Genomic DNA, 25506 nt, shown 5'->3' with positions numbered 1-25506 from the left:
GCTGCCGAGGGAAGGCTTGCTGTCAGTGTGCCGGGAGAGGCCACAGACCTGTGTCTGGAGGGATGATGAAGATGAAGGGCAGGAGCTTTGCACACTCCGCCCACGAAGACCTAGTTTCTTCCTTTTGTTCCGGAGCCTGGAGCTATTTATAACTTTCACAAAGCTTCTTGGGGGCTCCAGAGCCCATAAGACATAGTCTTTCTGAGACTGTTGTATTATGAGGGACTGTCTTCTACATACAAAATAGAAAAGGGAGAATTTCAGAATTTTGAACCTAAACCATGTGCTGGGAAATGACCTACACTGCGGCCTCGGGGAGGTGGAGAATCAGTTTTCTGAGCCAGATGCTGCATCAGGCGCATTCACATATGGTGTCTCTGTTATTCCCTGGGACAGCCTTAATTAGGAAGGAGTTATAGCCCCATTTTACCCATGTGGGAACAGGCGTAGGGAGGCCATGACCTTCGCGAAGTGACCCACTGCTAAGTAACTAAGGCTAGACTTGAACCTAGATTTGAGGGTCTCTTCAGCTTATACCCCTTCCCTGCAGTTTCCTCCTTAGGAAGTACCCACTATTTGATATATGGGTTTGCTGTCTCACTCTGTGACCCTGGGAGGGTCCCTCCCTATTATGGGCCTCAGTTTCCTCATCTGCAAAACTAAGAGTGCAAACCCAACCTTCATATTCAGTTCTTCTCATTGACTTTTCACATTGAAGCTGTGCACATAGCCTGGGAGCAATGCCTTTGCCTTGTTCCTCAATCCCGAAAGATGCTATCTTCTACCACCCCCAAAACATACAAATCAGCTCTCAACAAGCCTCATCTAGACATCTGTTTGGTGGAGGAAGGCATGTTGGGTTAGGTGCTGTGAGAAATGGCTAAAATGTTGCCCATTTCTAGAAGAAGATTGTTTATCTAAGAGTGCAAGCACTGGGAACTTTTAAACAATAGAGTTACTCCACAGGATTTTCTAAATGATCATTCCTTTAAAAAAGACTCACCCTTGTAATCATTGAAGAACAGTTTGCTGTCTGTAGTGTGCAGAGCATGGTGGTGGTGACTGTTGTGATCTACAGATGATTTTCATGATGTCAAGGTAGCCCAGTTGGCACAGTATTGATAAGGCATTGCTAATCATATGAAACAGTAACAGTGTGCCCCAGCAATCTTAGTGTCCATAAGCTGGAAGTCCAGATTTCCATGATAGTGATTTTTCTGGAGAAATTAGAAATCTTAATTCCAAAAGAGTCCATTCTTTTCAAAGTTATAAAGAAAAATGAAGAACACTTCATCTAGTTCTAGTACAGTGTCTGGATGCTTGTTTTTTACTCCGGGGAATAGACTTTTTACCGGCTGCACGATTACTTCAGTTAATGGGGAATCCTCTGCAAGGAGACAAGGGCAATAAAGGGAAGCAGGAGTGTGGAAAAAGCCAGCTAGGCTCTCCAGGAGGAGCCGGGGAAGCTGTGGCATTGCTCCGTCTCTCAGGGCCTGAAATAGGAAGGACTTTCTAAATCCAACCACCAGGTTTTCTTAAGATGTCAGCAGCAGAAATTTCTGGATCCCTTTAGAGGCCTTAGCTTTTCTCCATGTAGCTCTGTGTCTGCTCCTCTCATTTTCTCTGGGACTGCCTTTCTATATGTCAAGGTTGTGTACCCAAGAAAGAGAATTTGATTGACCTGGTGAACCCCAGTTGGACACAGATTTCTTGCTAAACCATCAACCACAGAGAAGTCAATGAATTAGCTGCCCTTGGGTCCAGGCTCTGCTTCTGCCTCTCGGCAGTGGATAGTGTCCACTGTTGCTGCTGCTGCTGCTAAGTCACTTCAGTCGTGTCCAGCTCTGTGTGATCCCATAGACGGCAGCCCACCAGGCTCCCCCGTCCCTGGGATTCTCCAGGCAAGAACACTGGAGTGAGTTGCCATTTCCTTCTCCAATGTGTGAAAGTGAAAAGTGAAAGTGAAGTCTCTCAGTCGTGTCCGACTCTTAGCGATCCCATGGACCACAGCCTACCAGGCTCCTCCATCCATGGGATTTTCCAGGCAAGAGTACTGGAATGGGGTGCCATTGCCTTCTCCAGTGTCCAGTGTTAGGGAGTTACATTTTTTATTTTTAATTGGAGGATAATTACTTACAATAATGTGTTGGTTTCTGCAATACATCCACATGAATCAACCATAGGTATACATATGTCCCCTCCCTCCTGAACTTCCCTCCCACCCCTTACCCCATCCTACCCCTCTAGGCTGTCATGGAGCACCAAGTTTGGGTTCCCCGCATCCTACAGCAAATTCCCACTGGCTGTGCATTTTACCTATGGTCATGTATGTGTTTCAGTGCTACTCTCTCAAACCATCCCACCCTCTCCTTTCCCCACTGTGTGCACAAGCCTGTTCTCTATGTCTATGTCTCCTTTGCTGCCCTGAATATATATATATATATATTTTTTTTTTTTTAATATAGTTCCCTTCAGAATGATTGGATTGTTCTTTTTCAAGGTTGACTCAAAGAAATTTTTGAAATGCTTCCCTTTGATTTTGATTTCTTCTCTTTTTTTTTAATTCTAGTGCTCCAGCATTAAGCCCTGAGGGTGCATCTTAAGGGCCAGTATATTAGATTCATCTTCATGCCCAAGGGCTCAGAAGCCTTTAGGGAATATTAAACTGGGGGCTGCTCAGTCGTAGATGAGTCCTCTCACTGCTTCCCGTTCCCCACCACAGCTCTCTGTCCGGGCCACTTTCTCCTAGTCAGTGAGTGAACAAAGTTCTCTTCCTGCAGCAGGAGAGAGGCTGCCCCCTTCAGGTCAGAGAGGATACCTCGGGACAGTTTCTGCTTCTGTCCTTCAAAAGCATCCTCAGGTCCAAAACAGATGCATGTGGCTGAAGGGGCTTAGAGATTATTTAGCTACATAAGCAAGAGTCTTATATTGGGTTGGCAAAAAATTCATTCGGTTTTAAGTAAAAATAAAAGACACATTTTTCATTATCATCAAGAAGTGTATTGAACAACATATTTCCTAATTGAATGAACTTTTTGGCCAACCCAATAGTTACAACTGACAGAAGTCTAACTCAAACTGATTGAAGAAAAAACAGTGTATTGACTCATGTAACTGAAAAGGCCAGGAGTAGAGCTTGGCTTCAGCCATAGCTGGACCTAGGTCCCTGAATGATGCTAGTAGGAACCTCTCTCTTGGCTCTATTTTCTGTTCTGCTAACTTCATTTTAACATAGAGAACAGTCTGTATGGTGGCCTCAGGCAGACCAGACTTCCATCCTTCCATGTTCAATTACAGGAAAAAAAAAACTTCCCTCTCTCCCAGCTGTCTCAGCCACAGTTTGTTCTGGTTTGCGAGTGCCCACCCCTCAAACAACCATGGCGCTGGGGAGCTGCAGTTGGCTGAGCCAGGCTCTCTAGCCCACCCTCAAGGCAAGACAAGGACTTCTCTCAAACCCTGTGGAATCGCAGGGTGGGAGATTCCCCAAGGGAAATCAGGATGCTCTTACCAAAAGAAGGAGAAGGAATACAGAGCAGGCATGCCAGACTGTCCAGCTCACTTACCAACATAAGAGGAATTTGGGATTGGCAAGAAGTGACTTGGAGTGTTGCATGGCAGAGCAGAAACCAGACCAGGACTTCAGTCTCCTACTTAGTTTCCTCAGTTTTTGTTTTTTAATCTCTTCATTCTTCTTTTTGTCTGTGCAATTAATAGTATACTCTCCCTGTAAAAATATTTATGTATACAGGGCAGATGGCTTTAAATCTAGGTTCCAGCCATTACCAACTGTTTGACCTCTGCCTTGCTTCCTCCTCCTTGTAATGGGAGTAACGATATTCCCAGCATTCCCCTAATGATGCTCTACCTTGTAAGAGCACTGTGACAATTAAATAATTAATGCATATAAAGTGCTTACAGCCTTGCCTGACATAATGAAAAACCCTTAGCAGATATAGTCTATTATCATCATTGTCATCTTCTACCTTGTTTTTAACTGCTATCAGTACTCTATAGTTTGAATTTTTCATCATTTATTTAATATGTCCCCACTGATGGACATTCACTTTATTTCTACTCTCTTCACCATTTCAAAGTGTGTTAGGGAACACCCCTGGCCATGCCTCTTTGTTCTCATGCTGTGCATGTCTAACTAAACTTTGTCCTGTCAGGGTTGGGACCTCATTAGACTGTGAATCATGATGGAAGAGGTGCTTGGGCAAAGGGTGGGATATTTTGCACTCAGCTCATAGTCGTCAGGTTTGAAACGCACAGGGACCTCTTCCTCTATGGTGTCTTCTGAGGCCAGAAATACAGAGCCATGAGGGCATCGCCATTGATGTCATGTGATGTGTTACATGTCCCTGCTTTGACCCTTCATGAGGGCGTCACTCTGCCCTCTCCTGCCCCCAGGGGCCTCTTTCCGGCATCTCAGGAAGCCACACTGTATCTGGGAGCCCATGGGGACCTAGAGCCATCAAGTCAGTGTGCCGTGTGCCATGTTGTAGAAACAAATATATGTTCATAGAAGAGCTCTGAGGAAGACGCCCTGCATGTTTCACGGAGGTCAAGCCCCTGGTGTCAGGATGTTGCCGGCCTTAGCAGTTGTCTTCTAGCCTTTCTGTGTTTTCCAGCTTTTCATTCTGAGCAGTTACCACTTTTGTCATCAGGAAAGATATTGTAAGCATTATTTTAGGTACATACACTCTAGATTTGAGTTTGGGGCCCAAGTCACTTTCCTCTCAGGGCTCCATTTTCCCCAGGTGAAGAATGGGGTTAGCACTGCCCCGTTTGTCTCCCTCCCAGGGGCTGATACAGCTTGGAGACAAGAGAAGGGAGGGTATTTGGTAAACCCTCAGGCATGATGAACCAGGGGAAGGCAGAGATTATTACTGTCTGGTCAGAGCCAAAACCAGCCTCTTTGCATTGGGAGCAGTGCCCTGGCTTCCCCTTGCCAAAGACCACTCTCTGAAGGCCATCAGGTGAAGGGATACTTCTGTTTATCACACACAAAAGGACCGGGTGTGCCCTACTATCCAGTGTTGAGATCCTGAGACACAACACACAGACAGGTCTTAAAGGGGACAACTAAGGTGGGGACTTCACAGAATGGCCTTCTCTCCTCCTCCCTGCCACCCCTACTCCCCCTCTGTCTGCTGCGATCTGAGGAGAATGGGGGCTTCTCCCATGAACTCCCAGCAGGGACGTGGCCTCTGGGCAAGTCCGTGGAACCACGTTTCCTGTGGGATACTGGAGAGATTCATTTCAACATGTCACGTAATTTTCTATTTAAACCAAGAAACTCTACTAAACTGGGACCAAACTAATGTTGAGTGCCCATGCCAAAATGCTGTTTTGTGTTTATTTAGTAAATAAATGAGTAGGTGAATAGAAGAAGGAGAAAAAGAGTAAACCACCCCTCCCTGCTAAAAAAAGCACATAATCAAGTCTGAGCCTTTTTTTAAATTCTGAATAATCTTTAATTCCAGATTGGGTTAAATTAGAAGTGAATTTAGTCTGTTATGGCTCTGTCTGCTTCCTTTAGTATATGATGGTGTGTCTACCCATAGACTGTGGGGCCCAACTTTGGGGTTCAAGAAAGCCAGGGCTCTCTGCTGGGTAATAGCTCTATTGTATTTCTCTCCATGGACTTCAGGCGGTTTATTACAGCTAACCCCTCTTCCAACCCTACTTCAATCGAGTGAGCCTCCTGTGAAATTGGATGGAAGGCAGGAACTTTTGTAGAAAACTAGATAGCGCCTTTCTTGGCCACAGAGGACTCAGACAAATTAATGGAAAGGGCTTTTTAAGAAGAGATGCTTTCCTTTATTGGTGAAGACCAACATAATGAAGTTGAAGAAGGTTTCCCCAGAAGGCTGGCTGAAATGATCAAAGGGGTTAGAGAAGTGGGGGAAGGGTTGGAGGAAGGCTGTGTGGGGCCTTGATAAAAGCAGTCCAGCCAGATGGATGAACAGGAAGAGGTATAAAAGAAGTCCAGAGATTGCAAGTAGAAAGAGAGACTGACCTGTTCATCAAAACTGGACTGCCAGAATTAGGGGCACCCTGTCCATGCAGCTGAAACTGGGCTCATAGCCAGACACCACAAGGTCAGTCCTGCCCTGTCCTGCCCCCCAGCTTCCCTTGATGCCTCTAGCAGAGGTAGGATTTAAAGCTAAGGAGACCGTTGACCCTGACCTGTTTTTTCCTCCCAACGCTTCTTTCTGAAAATTATCAAACGTACAGAAAGCTTGAAAGAATTGCACATAGGACACTCATGTTTCTACTCTCTAGATCCTGTGATTAACTTTCCTGTAATGATTTTATCACATACACATTCATCTCTCTCTCCATCTACCAGTCCCTTTACTGTCTACTTATTTGTTTATTTTTGTCCACGCTGGGTTCTTGTTGCTGTGTGTGGGCTTTTACTAGTTGCAGTGAGTAGGGGATATTCTGTAGTTGCGGTGCAGGCTTCTCATTGCAGTGGCTTCTCTTACTGTGGAGCACGGGCTCTAAGGCACACGGGCTCAGTAGGTTGTGGTGCACAGGCTTAGTCGCCTCATGGCATATGAGATCTTCCCAGACCAGGGATGGAGCCCATGTCCCCTGCATTGGCAGATGGATTCTTAACCACTGGACCACCAGTAAGTTGCAAGGAGATCCTGGCTTATTTAGACAGTGGATTGCAGTGGCATACAAAAGGAGATATTTTCTTGTTATGTTCATTGTCCTAGGTGTCACAAGTTTCCCAAAAAACACTTCTTAGCAGCCTTGTGGAACCCCCTTGCATAAAGCCTTTTACATCCTTGCTCCCAACTTCCACTCCTTGTGCCAGAGACCTGTCATTCCCTCTGGGCCTGCCTGGTCTTCAGCTCCTCTTTTCTGGGCCCTGGGAAAATCTGTAATATCTCTGTTGAAACATACCCCAACAATGAAAAGAAATGAAAGACAAGAAGATTCTTAAATTTTCTATCATCATGTTGTTAGCGATAATATTGGTATTGTTTTTCTAAAACTATTATTATATTATAGAGAAAAGCAGCCTAGTAATGTTGATGCTAAGAACCCTGATTTTTAGCAAAAGAGTTAAAATGTAAAACCAGACAAAAGCCTAAGAAAACTCCAGACCAGTTTCCCTTATAAATATAGATGTAAAAATCCTCAACAAAATACTAGCAAACCAATATATAAGGATTATATAAGCAACATATAAGGATTATGCACCATGACTAAGTAGAATTTTATGTATTTTTGACTATGCTGGGTCTTCTCTGCTACACACGAGTACCCATGAAGAGGCTGCCAGAAAGAATATTCTCGTCAAATCAGGTCAAGCCTCTAGCTCCCACTACCAGTTTACAGGAGCCAACATAGGGCAGATAGAGGAACAAGTTGAGAGACACCACAGCAATGCAGAAAGCAAAATGAAGACTGTGGGAAATACTCCAGGACAGATGACTGGGTTTCCTAAACAAAATAAAGGGGTGGGGAAAAGAGACTAGGAGACACAGCCTTGTCTTGATCCTGGTTTTTAACAACCAGCTTTAAAAAGATACAGAACAGTCAGGGAAGTTTGAACATCAGCTAGATATTTTCTGATACTAAGTAACTACGTTAATTCCTTGGAGAGTTACCATGATATGAAAGGCCCAGGGAACAGGGCCTTCCACCCTCAGGCTTACCACAGGGCTGGTGGAGAGCAGAGGAGACCCAGTTAATTCTTCCAAGTTCATGGATACATGGCTTTTCCTCCGTGGAGAGGAACTTGTGCAAGGGGTGGGGAAAGAGGCAAGAGTGCTGTGGAAGGGCTGGCCGCCACATGGAATCATGGCGACGAACAGCCATGTTCCTGTCACAGCTGAGGTGCAAACAAGTTAGTGCGTGTAAACACCAGACCCCAGGGCTGCTCCTTCACCGCTGGGAGCTGTTGTTTGTAACTTTCATGTACAGAGCTGGGGGATCGTGTGTGTGTGTGTGTGTGTCTATGTGGGTGTACATGTGTGTGTTTATGCGTGCTGGGATGCCAAGCAGAAAACAGTTCTGAAGTGACCGTGGTGTCCGCAGCTTTCCCTCAGTCCCTAGAGGCTTGGAGAGGAAGCAGGAATTGCAGTGAGCTGGACCATCAGCCTGAGTTCTCTGGGCAGCCTGAGAGCTGAACCTGTCCTCTTCATCTCCTGTGTCTCCCTCTAGCTGCAAAAGCAAACGCTACCTGGAGACGCTCCCCAACACCAGCATCATCATCCCCTTCCACAATGAGGGCTGGTCCTCCCTCCTGCGCACCGTCCACAGCGTGCTGAACCGCTCACCCCCGGAGCTGATTGCCGAGATTGTGCTCGTGGACGACTTCAGTGACCGAGGTAGGGCCCCTTTCACCCAGCTTCCCACCCTCCATGCTCTGCTCCGTGACTTGCCGAAGGGATGGCAGGTTTTCCCTTCTTCAGCAGCACTAGTGTATGGGCCATGTGTGCTGATACTTGCTCCGTGCCAGGCCGTGAACCTGGCACGGAACACATGTTATCTCACTTAGCCTGGGACTGACTTCATGGGACTAACTGAGATGTAGTTACCAGTCACCAGGAAGTGGGTTCTGTTTTTATCCTGTTTGTATCAATGTAAAAATGCATTAAACTGCAAGTAACAGATAAATTTAGCTAACAGCTCAACAAAGGGGGTTATTCATTTATTCATTCATCTCATAAAGAGGTCCAGGGTTGGCACAGCTGCTCAGGTCTTTCATTGGAGAACAAGACTTATTCTGTCTTCCTGCTTCCCCATCCTCATGGTCATAAAATGGCTGCTATTCCTCTGGAAAGTCTACCTTTCAGGCAAGAAGATGGAGGAAGGGCAAAGAGAACAAAACCTCTTCCTTTGAAGATTTTGCCTTCTTATTCAGAATGCAAAGTCTCCCCAGTGATTCTGAGCCAGAACTCTGACATTTGGGCACCCATATCGGCAAGGGTAGCTGGGAAGGTGAGTGTTCTGATTTTGGGCCTCTTTATGGTAGAGATAGGAAAAGGAAAAGTGAATTAGAGAAGGCATCAGGTCAACCCACCTACAATATCTGCCATCCCATTTTACAGATGTGAAAACTGAGACTCATAGAGGTTAAGTGACTTTCCCTTGGTCCCACAGCTCTTGGGTGGTAACATAGTGAACAAACCATGTCTTCCTGGCCCCACGCACATTATCTTAACCTCTAGACCACACTGTAGAGCCTCTTCACTAAGTCTCACCCATGGGTTTGTGAGACACAGAGGTGGAGCCACAAATGAAATCCAAGAAGAATTTGTCCTCCAGCCAGTGGTCTTACGCTTATTCTTTGCATCAGAGCTTTTACCACTTGCAGTAAAATCAAGTGAAGCCCTTTCCTTTTCTCATCTTTTAGTAGGGGCACTAACAAGTAGTGAAGAGGAGCCTAATAATAATAATAAATAATATTATTTTTATCCAGAATTATCCAGAATAATCAAAACTTGAGTTTCTTGTACCCCATTTTAATACTGCACCCCTAATTACCTGGCATATGTGTTTATGTGTGCGTGTATACATACTCAAACATACACACATCTTACGTTCAGTTCTTATTACCTCTAATTCTTCCCTCACTCTTGACATACACTCATTCTCAGGGGGCCCTTTAATTTTCCTTCTTTGATCTTATCACAGCAGAATTAAAATACCAATAAGTATAACATGTGAGCATTGTATGTATAAACATGGACCTGTCGCGTGTTTACCCTACTGGACTCCACATTCTGAGAGCTGGGTCCACCCGGTCAGTCTTGTTCATCACACATTCTCAGCTCCTTAGGCATACAGTAGGTGCTTAATACATGTTTGACGAGTGAATTATCAGAGCTCCTTTCTCTGTCTCTTAGCACTTCTGCCATGGTTACAGTAGCATCTATTATATGAGATTTATTTATGTCCCTGAAGTGAGGTCTGCGAGATCTCCTGCAGGTGGGTCTCTGTGTCTCTGTAGCACCATTCTTTAGCAATAGTTGCAGCTTTGCTCCTGGCCCTGGCACTTACTAGCTCTGTGACCTTTACCTAGTCACTCAACCTCTCTGCTTCAGTTGCCTCATCAATGAAATGGAATCTACCTCTTAGGTGGTCATGACTATTAAATGGGTTAATATATGTGAGGTGGTTAGGACAGTACATGGCACAAAGTGAACATCAGAAATAAACATTTAACCCTGGCATTATCGTTATTGTTGTTAACATTGTTTATGATTGGTTTGTCAGAGGGGGAGTCAGGGATAAATGTATAGACGTCAAGGTCCAGTCTCCCCCTTTCCATGGGTGAAACGGCTTTGCAAATTGTAAAACACTAAACAAATGTGCTATTGTCCCACTTCAGCCTAAATTGTCTTCCCATCTATTCACTGTTTTAAGAACCACTTCTATGGGCCAGAAACATGTATTATCTCATTTTTCCTTGATGACAACCTCTGAGGGAGAAGACCCTGGCTTGGAGCACGTGCCTCCATGCAGGAAGGGGCCCAGGGATGCCTCCGGGAGCACTGTGAGGGCTGTGGAGAACCTTGCAGCTGCAGGTGGGGTTCACATACCTCTCCTAGCAGGGTCTGTCCTTGATTTGTGAAAAACTGTTTGCTAAGAGGAGCTCCGCTGCTTAAAAATGTGTGAAAATCACAGCTGTAACTCAGCCTTTCCTTGTACAGATGGGAGGCTGAGTCCTGGAGCAGTGGACCGAGTTCACCAAGAGCATGTGGCCAGCTGGGTGCAGAGGAGGGATAAGAACCTAGGTTCCCCATACAGCCTTATCCCCCTCACCTCACCTTCTGTATGAAACAAACTTGGGAAAGAAAAGGTGAATTTTATAAGACTGGCATTCTCCAAGTGCATCTGTTTCTCCAGAGACCAGAAGTATGAATTGAATGCAGTACCATTCCCAAAGCCTAGTAAGAGAGAGATGAACACTGTCCCATGTCACAGATGGGAATGAGAACCGAGGCCCCTTGATTGTTGCCCTTTTTTCTCAGTGACTTGGGCACAGAACCCAGAAGAGAACTCTTACCTCCCGCCCCTCAGTCCTGCACATTGGCTGTCAGATTTTGCAACCTCCGTTCTTCAGAAAAGCAATAATTCTTCTTATTTTAAGAATAAATTCTCAAGGCAGCTTGGGAAGAAAACTTACTCAGCAGTGATTGTTTCAAAAATGAGATTTGGGAGAAACAATTTCAGCATTATAGAGAAGCCTGTCTAAAGTACGGCACATATGGGCCATCGTGAAAGACAAATTTCTCTGGGCCACGTGAGCAGAGGCAGTTCTTTAGAGTTGAAATTCATAGATGCTAACTACGGGCTCGATTGGCTCTGCCTGGCAGAAGGCATTTTCCTCTGAAATGAGCCTCTTCCAGGATCCTCAGGGCAACTAATTGTAATTCAGCTGAGGGTCGAGACCTTGGGTAGGAGACAAAATTGGAGCAGATGAATTCTTGAAATAAGATCCAGAGCTTTGTGCAGGCAGCACTGGGGACTAGAGCAAAGGCAGACTGGAATCATCCCAGCCTTGCTTGCAAATAGAGTGCTGTGGAGTTTACAGGGGGCTCCAGAAGCTTCTCTAATGTGGGTGCTTCCTTGAGGATTAGGAGGACACAGAGGTGCTTTTTCTCTAGTGGGAGAAAGAGATGAGGGGGGAGGGTGGCAGGCCTGCCTCCAGATTGCACTGCCTGCATAGGAAATCTTTATTCGGAAAAACAAAAAGGGTCTTTGTTCATTTTTTCCCTTCTATTCTCCTTCCCCTTCTTATTTCCAAACAGTATTGGTTTTCCAAAGAAAATAGGATATGTAGTCATAGAAGGCATTATTGTCTTTGGATGAACTGGGTGCCTCCTGGAATGATGAGGTGCAGAAACAAAAGTCTGTGATACGGTCTCATTGACATCATTTCCCCCAGCTCAGCTCCCCAGCAGCAAACAAAAACATACACAGTACAGGTTTCCCTCAGAGGAGGTTCTTAAGCATTTGCGGAACTGTTGACGGATTGTTGGCAGTGATTGGTGCTGGAGGGCATATGGACATTGCGGGGCCCATTAATGCGTGTGGTAGAGACTCTCAAAATTGAGACCAGGGTCCAAGGTCTTCTTTCCACCATGAGCTTTTTAACTCTTACCTGCGCTGTCACACCGGGCCAGTCCTGTTGAGATGCACATAAGGAGATCCACTTGCACTGACCTGATTTGCACTGCAACGTCTCACTCTTGACACAGGCCCATGAGCATCTGTCTGTTCCTCATTTCTTGTCATCTCTCTCGCAGCCCTGGTTTGTTTCCAGGACCGCCACAACTGTCGGGATGGCCATTCCCCACTTTCACTGTGTTGTTCAGGTTCTTTTCACCTTGAGTTTTCTGCCGCTCATTTTGTTGTTTCTGTACAGTTGTCCTGATCTCATTCATATTCACATATTCAGAAAATTCATGGAATGACTCTATGCCTGTCGCTGCAGTAGGTGCTGGGGCTACAATGAGAAGGAAATAGACATCTCTTCTAAGGATCACACCCAGCAGGGCAGACAGACAGGGTAAGGAGCATAAGATCACAGGGTAAGCATCATAAGATCATGGAACATGTGCCCCTTGCTGGAGGTCCAGGCGCTGTTGAACATGGAGAAGATCAGAGAAGAATTCCTGGAGAAAATCCCAGCTAAACTCGATCCTAAGGGATGAGTAGATACTGCCCCTCAGGGTAGGGGAGCAAGGAGAATGTTCCAGGCAGAGGGAACAGCGTGAGCACAGGCTAGAAGTCAAGGTGGAAATGTGGAAAGTGCAGAAAGAGCCGTCTGTCACCTCCTCACCTGGAGGCAATTACTGTTAACACTTAGGCTTCTCCCAGTGGTTATTTTTAAATAGGCCTTATTTTTTAGAGCAACTTTGGGTTCACATCAAAATTAAGCTGAAAGCACAGAGAGCTCCCATCCACCCTTCCACCTACTGCACACATACCCCCCACACCCACATCCTCCTCAGTGTCCTACACCTGCATCAGAGGGGTGGATTTGTTATGATGGATGGGCTGTATCAACACATCATGATCACCCAAAACCCATAGTTTATATTAAGGTGCATTCTTGGTGTTATATATTCTGTGGGTTTAGATAAATGTATAATGATGTATATCTACCATTAGAACATCATACAGAGTAGTTCACTGCCCTAAAAATCCTCTGTGCTCTGCCTTTTCATCTCTCCCTCCCTCCTAACCCCTGGCACCCACTAACCTTTTTACTGTCTCCATAGTTTTGCCTTTTCTAGAATGTCTAATGTAATTGGAATCATACAGTATGCAGTCTGTTCAGATTAGTTTCTTTGACTTAGTAATATGCATTTAATGTCCCCCCGTCTTCTTATACCCTGTAGCTCATTTCTTTTTAGTGCTGAATAATAGTCTATTGTCTGAATGTACCACCATTTATTTATCCATTCACCTGCTGAAGGGCATCTTGGTAGCTTCCAAGTTTGGGCAGTTATGAATTTTTGTTGTTGTTGTTGTTGTTGTTTAGTCGCTCGGTCATGTCCAACCCTTTGCACCCATAAACTGCAGCACGCCAGGCTTCCCTGTCCTTCACCATCTCCCAGAGATTGCTCAGACTTGTGTCCATCGAGTCAGTGATGCCATCCAGCCATCTCATCCTGTGTCATCCCCTTCTCCTCCTGCCTTCAATCTTTCACAGCATCAGGGTCTTTTCTAATGATTTGGCTCCTGGTATCAGGTGTCCAAAGCATTGGAGCTTCAGCATCAGTCCTTCCAATGAATATTCAGGGCTGATTTCCTTTAAGATTGACTGGTTTGATCTCCTTGAGTCCAAGGAACTCTCAAGAGTCTTCTTCAACACCACAGTTCAAAAGCATCAATTCTTCAGCACTCGGCCTTCTTTATGGTCCAGCTCTCACATCCATACATGACTACTGGAAAAACCATAGCTTTGACAATGCAGACCTTTGTGGACAAAGTAATGTCTCAGCTTTTTAATATGCTATCTAGGCTTGTCATGGCTTTTCTTCCAAGGAGCAAGCATCTTTTAATTTCATGGCTGCAGTCACCATGTTCAGTGATTTTGGAGTCCAAGAAAATAAAGTCTGTCACTGTTTCCATTGTTTCCCCATCTATTTGCCATGAAGTGATGGGGCCAGATGGATGATCTTCGTTTTTTGAATGTTGAATTTTAAGCTAGCTTTTTCACTCTCCTCTTTCACCTTCATCAAGAGGCTCTTTAGTTCCTCTTCACTTTCTGCCATAAGGGTGCCATCATCTGCATATCTGAGGTTGTTGATATTTCTCCCGGCAGTCTTGATTCCAGCTTCTGCTTCATCCAGCCTGGCATTTTGCATGATGTACTCTGCATACAAGTTAAGTGAACAGGGTGACAATATAGAGCCTTGATGTACTCCTTTCCCAATTTTGAGCCAATGCATTGTTCCATGTCCAGTTCTAACTGTTGCTTCTTGACCTGCATTCAGGTTTCGCAGGAGGCAGGTAGGTAAACATCATTGTACAGGTTTTTTGTGTGTACTTAAGTTTTCAGCTTACTTAGTTAAATACCAAGGAAGGTGATTGCTGGATCATACGGTAAGAATATGTTTAGTGTAGGAACCTGCCAAACTGTCTTCAGGGTGCATTCCCACAACAGTGAGCATGAGTTCTTGTTGCCCCACATCTTTGTCCACGTTTGGTGTTGCCAGTGTGTTGGATTTTTGCCAGTCTCACAGGTGTGTAATGGTTTCTTACTGTTTGGATCTGCACTTCCTTGTGACATTTGCTGTTGAACATATAATCTGTCATCTGAATGTCTTCTTTGGTTCCCAGTTTCTGTTCAGCTCCATTTTCTTTTTCATACCCTCCCAACACCCCCACCCCACCTTCTTACAGCCCATCTGAAGTAATCCATGTCAGTAAGTGTGGTGTGCATCCTTCTGGACCACTCTGCTTCATCATACTAACATGTAGTAACAAAAACAAATATTTATTGAGCATTTGTGCTCAGTGCATTCACCTATTCATCACTTCAGCACTAGTGTGGCTTCTGTCATTCCCAGTGAGAAAGCTACTGAACTCCATGATCTTAAAACCTCCTTTTTCTACTTAAAATAGGTAATATTTTATCCCCATTTTGCAGATGAGAAAATTGAGATACAGGGAGGTTAAGTAAATGGCCAGTCTGCTTAGATCAATGAGGCAGAGCTGTGGTTTAAAACCATGCATCCTGGGAGGAAGAGAATGGGTACGTGTATGTGTATGGCTGAGTTCCCTCGCTCTCCACCTGAAACGGTCTCCACATTGTTGAATGCCTATACTTCAGTATAAGATAAAAAGTTAAAATTTTTTTAAAAGGCATGTAAATAAAAAGGAAGAAGTTAAAAAAAAATTTTTTTTAAAACCATGCATTCTGACTCTAGAACTTTTGCCCCTAATCTTCACTGGTTTCTTCTCTTCCCCTTTTAATGGAATCAAACTGTACACATTGCTCTCCTTTTTGCCCCCATTAATGTATCACAGATATCCCTCATGCCAACAGCTATAGTGCTAACTCATCTGTTTTCTACTAGCTAGACGATAATAATCCACAGTGTGAAACTACGTTTAGTTCCTCTACAACACGCTTTATGTAGTGGACATACAGTCGTGTTTCACTTTGTATCCAGGTTTCTTCCACTCAATTTTCTACAGTCATTTCCCATTGTCATTATAAAATGACTGTCACATCTCTCCTCCTCTGAGTCAGTTGTGAGATAGAGACAGGGTTCACGTAACCCCAGAATATCAGGTGTACTGTTGGGAGAAGCTGATCCAGAGGGCACACATGGATCCGTCTCCACCACATTCCTCCCGAGCTGGCTGATGCAGGGACAGGCTGAGCAGCAGGGAGCTGCAGGCCTGCCTGGCAGGGCAGCCGGTAGCTGAGAGCTCGCCATGGAGGGAAGCATAAATTAACAGGACGTGTGGGCAGCATAAGAATTCGTACTTCGGCCTGCCCCATGTCCCCTCTCTTGGCCACCCTAGAAGTGAAATGTTGGGAAGCAGTTCCATCTTACAGATGACAAAACTGAGGCTTTGAGAGATTGGTGGGAGGTGCCCTAGACTGCTTACCTGCCCTTAGAGGACTCTCCTCCTGGTTAGTCATCCCATTTCATAGGAGGTATCCATCCTTCCCACAATGGACTCTGTAACCTTTAGAATCACACTTCTCGTGTATTAGTCTCTAGGGTGTCTTACCACTAAGAAATCCTCAGGTTTCTTATCCTCTTCTCCTTTCATATAACATCTTGAATGCTTCTCTCTCAGACTCCAAAGGAGAAAACTGCTAAGAAGATTAAAGCTGTTAGAGAGTATCAATTATTTTTTAATGAGGGAAATCTGTAAATCTTTTGGTGGCTATCTGGCAAGAACACAGCATGCAAGAGTTGATATGTTTATGGGATATTTTGTGCATCTTAAAAAAAATACACAGGATTTTATGAATCAAGCACTGTATAAATGATTTACTGGGATAGCAAAAAAAAAAAATCAAATAAATACCTCTGCTTGCCTCTGAAGCATCAAAAGCTCTGATGTTCGATAAAGAATGGTTCCTGTAGTGGAAAATAGCTATGTTATATTTTCAGAAAGGTGATACTTCTATTGAGGTGGGCAAGCCTTCTACATTTTAAAAACTCGCCGCAGCAAAACTGTGCAAAATTGCTGATATTCTCCTGATTCTCTTGTGAGGATTAAAGTCTAACCTTTTCCACTGTTTTGGTGTTCCCTTAAAAATGTAATGGGGGAGAAGCAAAACCCAACGAAGCAGGTGATTGGAGGTCCTTGGAATAAGATCTCCAAGGAGAGAGCCACAGAGCTGCCCCCCTTCTGTCATAGTCTGTCTTCAGAAAGCTTCTGGGCCTCTCCACCAGCTTAGGTCTGACATGAATTGTTATTTGCTCAGAGTCTAAAGGGAGATGAGATTTGAGGCTGAAATAAAAGTAAGAGGTTCCTTAGTACTTAACTTCATCAAGTGCAAACCAACCAAGTCCTTTTCCTGTCAGCTTCTTTCAGCTCAGTAAGCTGGGGGCTGAAAGGGCTGGTTTTGTCTGCCTTATAAAGGGGAAGAAGCAATAGCATCAATAGTAACAATGCTGCTTACACCTGCACAGCACTCACTGTGCCAGACACTGTGGTAAGCAATTTAAACATAGTATACCTAATTTTGGGGGGAGCCTCTTAGAAGCCAACATTTATTTGCCTAATGGGAAAATTAAGCTTTAGTAGAAAATTTAAATCCAAGTACAAGGAATTCACCTCCTCTCCATATCCCACCCCCTAAATAAAACAACTTTTAGGTAAAATCAACATCTTCTTGGTAAAGATATGAAGTACTCAGTCATGACATTTGATACACATTCATATGTCTAAAAAGTATGTTCTGCTGTTTTCATTCACAATAAATGTAACTGGACGGGTCTGATATGCAGCTCAAGTTCCTCTGCTCGCTACTCAAAAGGTCAACACGCAGGAGACAAGTGATGGTAGAAAAAGAAAAATTGCTTTATTCAGGAGGCCAGCAACCTGAGAAGGTGATAGACTAGTGTCCTAAGACTACCGTCAAGATGATAGTTATGAGATAAAAGTTTTGAAGGCAGTGTGAGGGAGGGAACTGCGGGGTACACGGTCAGCTCATGCACAATTCTCAGATGGGTTGGCGTCAAGATGAAGCTTCAAGCATCACCCCTCTTCTGGTTTCAACCAGCCTGGTTGCGCTTGCAGTCAGCAGTTTTCTGGTGGGGATCTGCCTCCTGGAAAAGCAACTTAGGAATCTGTGTCAGGTGTTTATCTATATCTTTCAGGGAACTGGGAGTTCAGTGACTCTGTGGTTGGTTTATAGTCTAAAGTGTTATCAGTTTCTTGGCCCAGCAAGTATTCTTACTTTCTACATCTTCATAAATCCTAATCATTAACTCCTGAACCAGCCTTTTGGGACTCAGGGGAAGCCTGGGAGACTATAACGTTTCTACAAATAAGAGGCAGGTGGAGGACACGGTGGGGGTGTGGGGGTCTCTCCTGGGAAGGCCCCATAGGGTCCTGCTTGGTTCCATAAATATTAGCCAGCTCCTCTAGATAATACTGATTCTAGCAGGTTAATGAAGCAAATCAGCCAAAAAGTTGGCATTAACTCTAACCTGCTGCCCAACACCAGACCGGTGGCCAGCAGTGAAATAGATTCATTGCCAAAAGATACTTAAAGCAATTCTTCCCAACTTCCTTGCAGAACTTACAGCCCCTGAAAGGTTCAGTCACGTCTTTATCAGGCAGTCACAGCTCCAGAGCCAATTTTGGTTTGATTTGAATCCAGAGGCACCTTCAGATCTGTAAACACCGGAGGCTTAAAATGTTACCAATTTTCGTAGCCCAAAATAGGCAATGCTTGACAGTTCTGAAGATCAGGAAGACCAGATCCACACATTTATATGTCTCTTATTTATTCCAAAAATTAAAAGATGATTGCAGCACTGTCAATCAATATTGTGTTCGTGGGCATTGAAGGCTTCATTTCTCTTTTTCCTCTTTTTATTCTCCTGCTTTCCTATCTCAAATAGAAGAGTCTCATGAAAATGTAATTTTCGCATGATTGTATAGAATAAAGAAACAGGCATAGGAAAACCTTAGTAACATTCTCTCCTCTTGTGCTATTTAGGGATGTTGATTCCTGTAAAGTATTAACAGATGCAGACTGCCTTTTTCAACCTTTGGGATCCTTGTATACACTCAGGTTCTTTCCTTGAAAGACCAAATGACTTGCTCCTCCTAGAGTGGTAAAAAGAAATAATTTTATTTGTTTGCTTTGTAAATGCAGACCTCTTCAGAGATGCCCACATTGTTTATGAGCAGCCAGGAATCTCAAAACAACTAATAACTCCTACTGTCTATTGGAGTCCTCTGTTGTTGTGCCTGTTAATGAATGGAATTTATTGGGCATTGCTAATAATATGGAGTGAGGATGAAAACAGGTGGAATTATAAGGTTGTTTTCTGCCCAGTCTTCTAAGAAACTTAATTTTTTTCCCCCATGTGCCATCATAATATATGGTCTAGAATATTCTAAATAATAACGGCACTCCAGTCTCTGCTAATGGAAAACTCAAACTTTCAATTGCCTTCCCAGAAATCTCCACAGCAGCCAGATTTGTTTTAACTAGGCGAGAGGAAAGACCAGCCCTGACCTTTCCCAGAAAACATGTTTCTGCTGCCTTATGACAGAAGAGGTGGTACTTTAGCTCATGAGTGAATGAAGATGACCTATAAATAAGCCTTCCTCCTGAGCAGAGTTGACTCCCAGTATTCTCTGCTGTAGACACAGACCCTGTCTTTCCGGCCTTTCGAGCTGAAGGAAGGCGGGGGTGTAGTCAGTTTGGTGGACTGCTCTTTGCCTACTGTTCATTCCTTGTGATCCTGAGGGACAGCCAGTCAGTAATGCCACCCAGCCGTGCTGAGGGCGCTAATCCACCTGGCCAGTGCTGTCCCATCCCCATGGCCACAGTGATTCATCCAGGGTGCCGGCCTGTGGTGCCAGCTGAGCCCCATTCCACCCCTGTCCTTTTCCCTCCCGTGAGCCAGTACACTGTCTTCTTGTGTGAACTAGCTGGGCCTGGGTTTCCATCACCCGCAACCCCAAAGCCGTAACTACCATCCTCCCTTTCGTGGGTCAGGTGAGGATTAAGTGAGATAACGCAGGGCCCGGCACATGGTCAATGGTCAGTAATGTTAGTAATGATGCCTTTGTGGTGGTGGGAGTTACCATCACTGTTCTCTGAAACAAGGATGATGAGCACTCAGCTACCCCCATCCACCTCACAGTCTCCCTGTAGACATTAGATGAAATCAGAATGTGAAAGAGCCTAAAGAGCTAAAAAGTGCCATAAAGACTTCCCGGAGGATACTGGTTGCCACAGAAGGAAAGAACCCTGAGGAGAACTTTCCAGTCTGGTGGCCAAGGAGGAAAGTGACCTCATAGGCAGGTAGCCCACAACTGGAGTGTGTCCCCCATGGTCTCTGGTTCCAGCTAGGTTCAAGTAAGACTTCTTAACTCTTATTCCTTTTGGCACCAACCGAGGAGCTTGTTAAAACACAGTTTACCAGGACCCATAAGCAGAGATACTGATTCTGTGGTTATGGGGTGGGCCCAATAATCTGTGTTAATCTGCATTCTTTTTAAAACTAATTAGTTATTTATTTATGACTGCATTAGGTCTTAGCTGCAGCACTCAGGCTCAGCAGTTGTGCCTTGTACGTGGGCTTAGTTGCCCCTTAGTATGTGGGATCTTAGTTCCCCAACCAGGAGTCAAACTTGTGTCCCCTGCTTTGGAAAGCAAACTCTTAACCACTGGACCACCATGGAAGTCCCCTAACCTGCATGCTTAACAGGCATCTCAGATTATTTTGATAAGTTGAAATGCTGCTCAGATTTGGAAAACACTGGAATATAGGAACAGAAGACTGTGGATCACAAATACATACTTTATGATACAGTTGGATGGTGACATCTTTGAATGTAGACCCTGGATTGCCATAAGTGCAGAAAAGTCATGGCCTTTATGGGAGGAGCTAAGTTAAATGCCTTCAACCTCAGTCAGACCCCTGTTTTTCAGGATGCCGTTCATAAATAATTGCCTCACTGTAACAGGTCTCTGGGGATTTATGGTCCCACATTTAATTTCAACCGCTGTTCATTAATCCTGATGATCTCACTTAAATTATTAAACAGTCATATTCCAATTTCAAGGGCACTAATTATATCCTTGAGAGGCTGTTATTATCTGGATGATCACATGTACTCAGCCAATACCAGACTGCTTTCTCCCCACTCATCAGAATTTTATACTTTTTCAGGATTTTGTTAGTTGCTGAGTAGGTGTGTTTCAGATGGCAGGATCTCACTGCTGAGGAATTAGGAGATATTAGAGCAGGGGTTCTCAAATTTTGGTGCACGTAAAGATCACCTGGAAAGTAGGTTTAGCATGCAGATTCCCGGGCCCTGCCCCAGTGAGAGTCCAGGTTCCCAGTCTGGGGGAGCCTGGAATATTATATCCAGAGCATCATATCCAGCTCTCTGGGGATTCTGATCCAGAAGGTCCAGGGACCACCCTGGGGAAACTAAAGCCCAGAGAGGGGATAGCTCTTGTTCAGAGCCCCACGGCAGAGCCACAAGCTACATCTCTGGCCTATTGTAAGGACCAAATGAGATAATAGATGGGAGAGCACTTTGGAAAGCCTTCAGCAGTCTATAAATACAAGGATGCACTATTATTTTCAAACTGGAATGGCTCTGTGACAGAAATGGCTTGGTACTTTCTCTCTAAATTACCATAATCACCTGTTTGAGGCCCCAACCAAGCCCATAACTCTAAATTCACCAGGCATGGAATAAATTCCCCCAGAAATGTCCAATAAAATGTTTTCTGATGTGAGAATGTGCTTGTGTCCCTGCCTCGGGTCCTCAGTCAGAAACTCCCTGCCTTTTCCATGGCTGTCCTAACCAACAGCTCCAGTTGGGGGTACCTGGCAAAAGCCCTGCTTTCCAGCACATAGATTTTGGTCTTTTCTGGGATGATTAAATCTTACCAGTGAACAGTTTGCCCCCAAAAACACTTCCTCCATAGGAGCTTGCTTATAACCACTTTCATGGCTTTAGATATAGAGAATCTCAAATCAAGACACCCGGGTTCCCGGGTTCCCAGCACCTTATGTTGGCTGCAGTGACCTCTAAGGCCTGGTCAGCAGTTCTGGGGGGCACCTCTGTGCACCTGTGTCACGTCTGTCCTGCTGTGTCAGAGCTAACTAGACAGCTCTTACGAAAGTGTTTCATCATTTGAATTACGTTCATCCTCCTCGCCACACCCATCCATGGGGTCTACCTCTGCCCTGCTCTTCCCATGAGTCCCTCCAGGTTTCTGAAGACCCTGTGCAAATCCCCACCCCCAGGTTCCTTCCACTGCAAAATAAATTCCTAAAAAATGCTGTAGAGTAAATTCAAGAACAGACACTCCAGTTCTATTCACATTTCAACCTTTATTTTAAAATATTTCTTCCACACTCCCACAGATCCTATCTCTCAGCGAGCTCTCCACGTGTAAAACCTCGAGTTCAAGCTCTGCGAGTCACACACACACACACACACACACACACACACACACACACACACAATCTATTGTTAAACCTGGAAAAAATCAAGCCTTTCCACTGATGGAAGAGGGCCTCACGATCCCAGGCAGCATGACTGCAGAGCTCAGGGAATTCCTGCCCTGCTTTCGGGAATCTTCACCCAGCCTGTGCATTTTAGATCCGAGAAAGGGAGGCACTCCAGGCACTGTGGTCAGGTGACTAGTTCATGACCAAGTGCTGCTCCCAGTGTGGGAGCACCTGTTGCTGGCCTGACACAGCCCCCACGGCTGTCTGGCACCTCCAGAAGTCAGGCACACAGTCAGATCCCACTAGTGCAGTCAAGTATCCGCCCCCATTTTAACATTTTGCTAATTGCTAACACAGCATGTATACTACACTCTTTCAACAGGGCTGAACAACAGTTCTAGTCATCCAACAAAGGCATTTTGCCTTATGACAATTTATTTGGATGCTCGCCAGTGTCTAAAGCTAACTTAATTACACAAGCCCACCTTGGCAGTAGCAGGAATCAAATTTTATGACCACCATCTCCTCTGCAGATATAGCATAAAATTATGCATGTGCAAAATTATATTTTTCTAAAACTAGATGCAAATTTTAAGTTGTTTGGGCTTTGAATCCTTGGGTTCTAGGTTAAGAGAACTCTTAATCCCTAAGTTAAGAGTCAGACAGTAGGGTGACATTGAACTAGTACTTAACCTCTCTGGGCCTCACTGAGTAAAACTGGGCTATTTTCTTAAAGAGTTGTGCGGTAATTGAGATGTTGCTCACAGAGCGCTTGGAACAGAGACTGGCTCAGATTAACTGTGGGTTAACCATACCATGATCATTAACCTGGATGCTGTAACATTTCTTGATTATGAAACTCTCTGTGTTCATCTGTTCCTTCTTTTCTTTCATCTCCCTTTGTATCTGCAGCTTTAAGACCCTAAAACTTAAACTGTCATTATTAATGTTAATAATAATGTTTGAAAACAATAATAAATCCAGTGTTTATTGACATTTCTTATATGCCAGAAAGTGCTAATTCATGATCTTGCTCAGTCCTAGGAAACTGGCATTATTGTCCTGATATTACAGATGATGAAACTGAGAATTAGACAAGTTCAGTTCATACAGCAAGCAAGCAGCAGAGTCAGGGTCCAAACTCAGGTACAATTGGATCCAGAGTACTATATTATTATGTGCTATCACCTCTGTGATGGTAGGAATAACATGGAAGGATTTCATGCTGTGTATTTTCCTATTTTACTTATAGATTCATTCACTCTTGACTCCCTAACTTTGAAAATCAGGGGGCAGGTTGACCTGGGATGGAATATCCACCTATCAGGAAAATGAATGAGAAACTGGACATTTTTCTGCCTTAATTCCCATGTTTGATTTGCTGAGGAATTTTCCCCCTCTAAAGCAAAGTGTGATTTTCTTTCCATTCAACCTTCATGCTGCTGGAAAGTTTTAAATTATTCAAGACATTGAAGGTTTATTATCTGCTGCAAGGCTGTAATGTAATTGCAAGGTATCATTTAAAGAGCTGTCTGTCTGTATGAACCACCTTGTTCTGAATACCTGCTCCTGCATAGAGCAAGAAGATATATATTTAAGAGTGGTGGTTTATAACTGCCTTAGATCAACCCTATTATTCTTCCTCCACGTCTAAGCCTGAAAATAAATGTCTGGTGATGCATGGAACATTAAAATCACTTGTGTATCATCAGTGGTTTATTTCTCTTCTATCATTTGCATCTTGATGGACAGCCATGTGTTTGAGGGATTTCATTTTCATTAGTCTTTGATCACATTGCCCATGTATAATGCCAGTTTGGATATTAACCACCCCAATTAGAGAATGCCTTTCAAATATTATATCACCCCCAATCATGCTATTCACACCATGTTCATCATAAAGATATAAATGCCAACTCCCATCTTATTCTTTCTTTTGACACCTGTTTCCATATAGAGAGGTGGCCTTTCCCAGTGTTAATCATGAGTAACAAAGAAAATACCTTCATGTGGGGGTGGGTGGGGAAGATTTTTCCTCCATAAATGTCTCATCAATTTAGTGGCATTATGGAGTAAAAAGTTCATCAAGTGACTTTTCCAGGTATTGATATGGAACAAATAGACTAGCCTTGGTTCCAGCCCTGCCAGTAAATAGCTTTGTGACCTTGAGCAAATTACATCATCTCTTTGGGCTTCAGTGTCTGCATCTATAAAGTATGGATGACTTCTCACATCCTGGCAAGCTTTAAATCCTAGAACTTTAGAATGACTTTTTTCACCCCTTCCAGAGAGTTTAGAGTTAGGATTTGATGCCTGATAGTTGTCTTAATGAGTATCAGCTATTAGATACAGCATTACCCTGAAGAACAACTGAGGTCTATTTGCCCTTACACAAAGTGACCCTATGGCTCTGTTTTCAGAAACCCAGGTTTGGTATTTATATTTTTTTCTAAGTCTTCTCAGTTGCTGCATGACTCTTAGATGATATTTACTTCTTGTCTTCTCCACTGTGTCTGTCCCTAGGAGTCTCTTCCCCTTTTAATGTGCTGTCTCAAATCAGCTTTGGAATAAAAAATCAAGTTATTAAAGTTATTAGAATTTTATCTAAAATGGGGGTTAAATAGGTCCTAGGTGGGGGTAACTCAAGGCTCTCACCTAAGCCATGATCCATGGGTGCCATGTTTAGTAGCCTCAGAGAGGGCCACTTAAATTCATATTTAATTCTAAATGGGAGTAATCAGGGAGGGCTTCCTAGAGGAGGTGGCATTGCCTAATGAAGGGGATGTCCTGGTCGGAGGGAACTGCATAAGCCAAAGCACAGAGGCAAGATAGTCTATCAGCAATAGACTGATAGCAGTGATTATGAGGAGATTGCCCTCTGAGTGAACAACCTTTGTGCTTCTCTGCTGAGTCAGGAGCCCAGTATTTCCCAGTCCCCGCTGGGACATAATCTGACAAAGGGTTCCATGTAGGAAATGCAGCCTGCAAGACTGTAATTTTTTTTGGAGGACTCATCCTTTGTTTTTTTCTTTCTTTTTTTAAATTATGACAGTATGATAACACATTTACAAGAGACATGGAAAATACAGAGAACAAAGTTACATATAGTTCCACTATATATTCCAATTATTTTTTTAAGTAGATAAGGAGATTGTAATTTAAATTCTGAAATATCAGTACTTCCAGACATTTAAAAAATTCCAATATGTCAGTGTTTATGGGTCAGTGAGAACAGAGTGTTCGAAATCAGAGCTGGTGCAGGTAATGCAGGATCTCAGGTGACCATGATTATCAAATTAGAGAAGAACCATAAGCCACAGTCCCTCCTGAA

At 44.0% G+C, this 25506-nt stretch overlaps 1 protein-coding gene across 2 annotated transcripts in view; it reads left to right on the top strand.

The window, feature by feature from the left end:
- Positions 1-25506, top strand: part of GALNT10 (polypeptide N-acetylgalactosaminyltransferase 10) — a 215832-nt gene that overhangs the window by 114414 nt on the left and 75912 nt on the right. For both annotated transcript variants that reach the window (XM_043464892.1, XM_043464893.1), the window contains exon 4: positions 8188-8354. In XM_043464892.1, the coding sequence (XP_043320827.1) occupies positions 8188-8354 (167 nt within the window). The remainder of the gene's footprint in view (positions 1-8187; positions 8355-25506) is intronic.

The sequence above is a fragment of the Cervus canadensis genome, chromosome 4, assembly GCF_019320065.1.
Source record: "Cervus canadensis isolate Bull #8, Minnesota chromosome 4, ASM1932006v1, whole genome shotgun sequence".
NCBI classification, from domain to species: Eukaryota; Metazoa; Chordata; class Mammalia; order Artiodactyla; family Cervidae; genus Cervus; species Cervus canadensis.
This window is presented reverse-complemented; position numbering and strand designations above follow the sequence as displayed.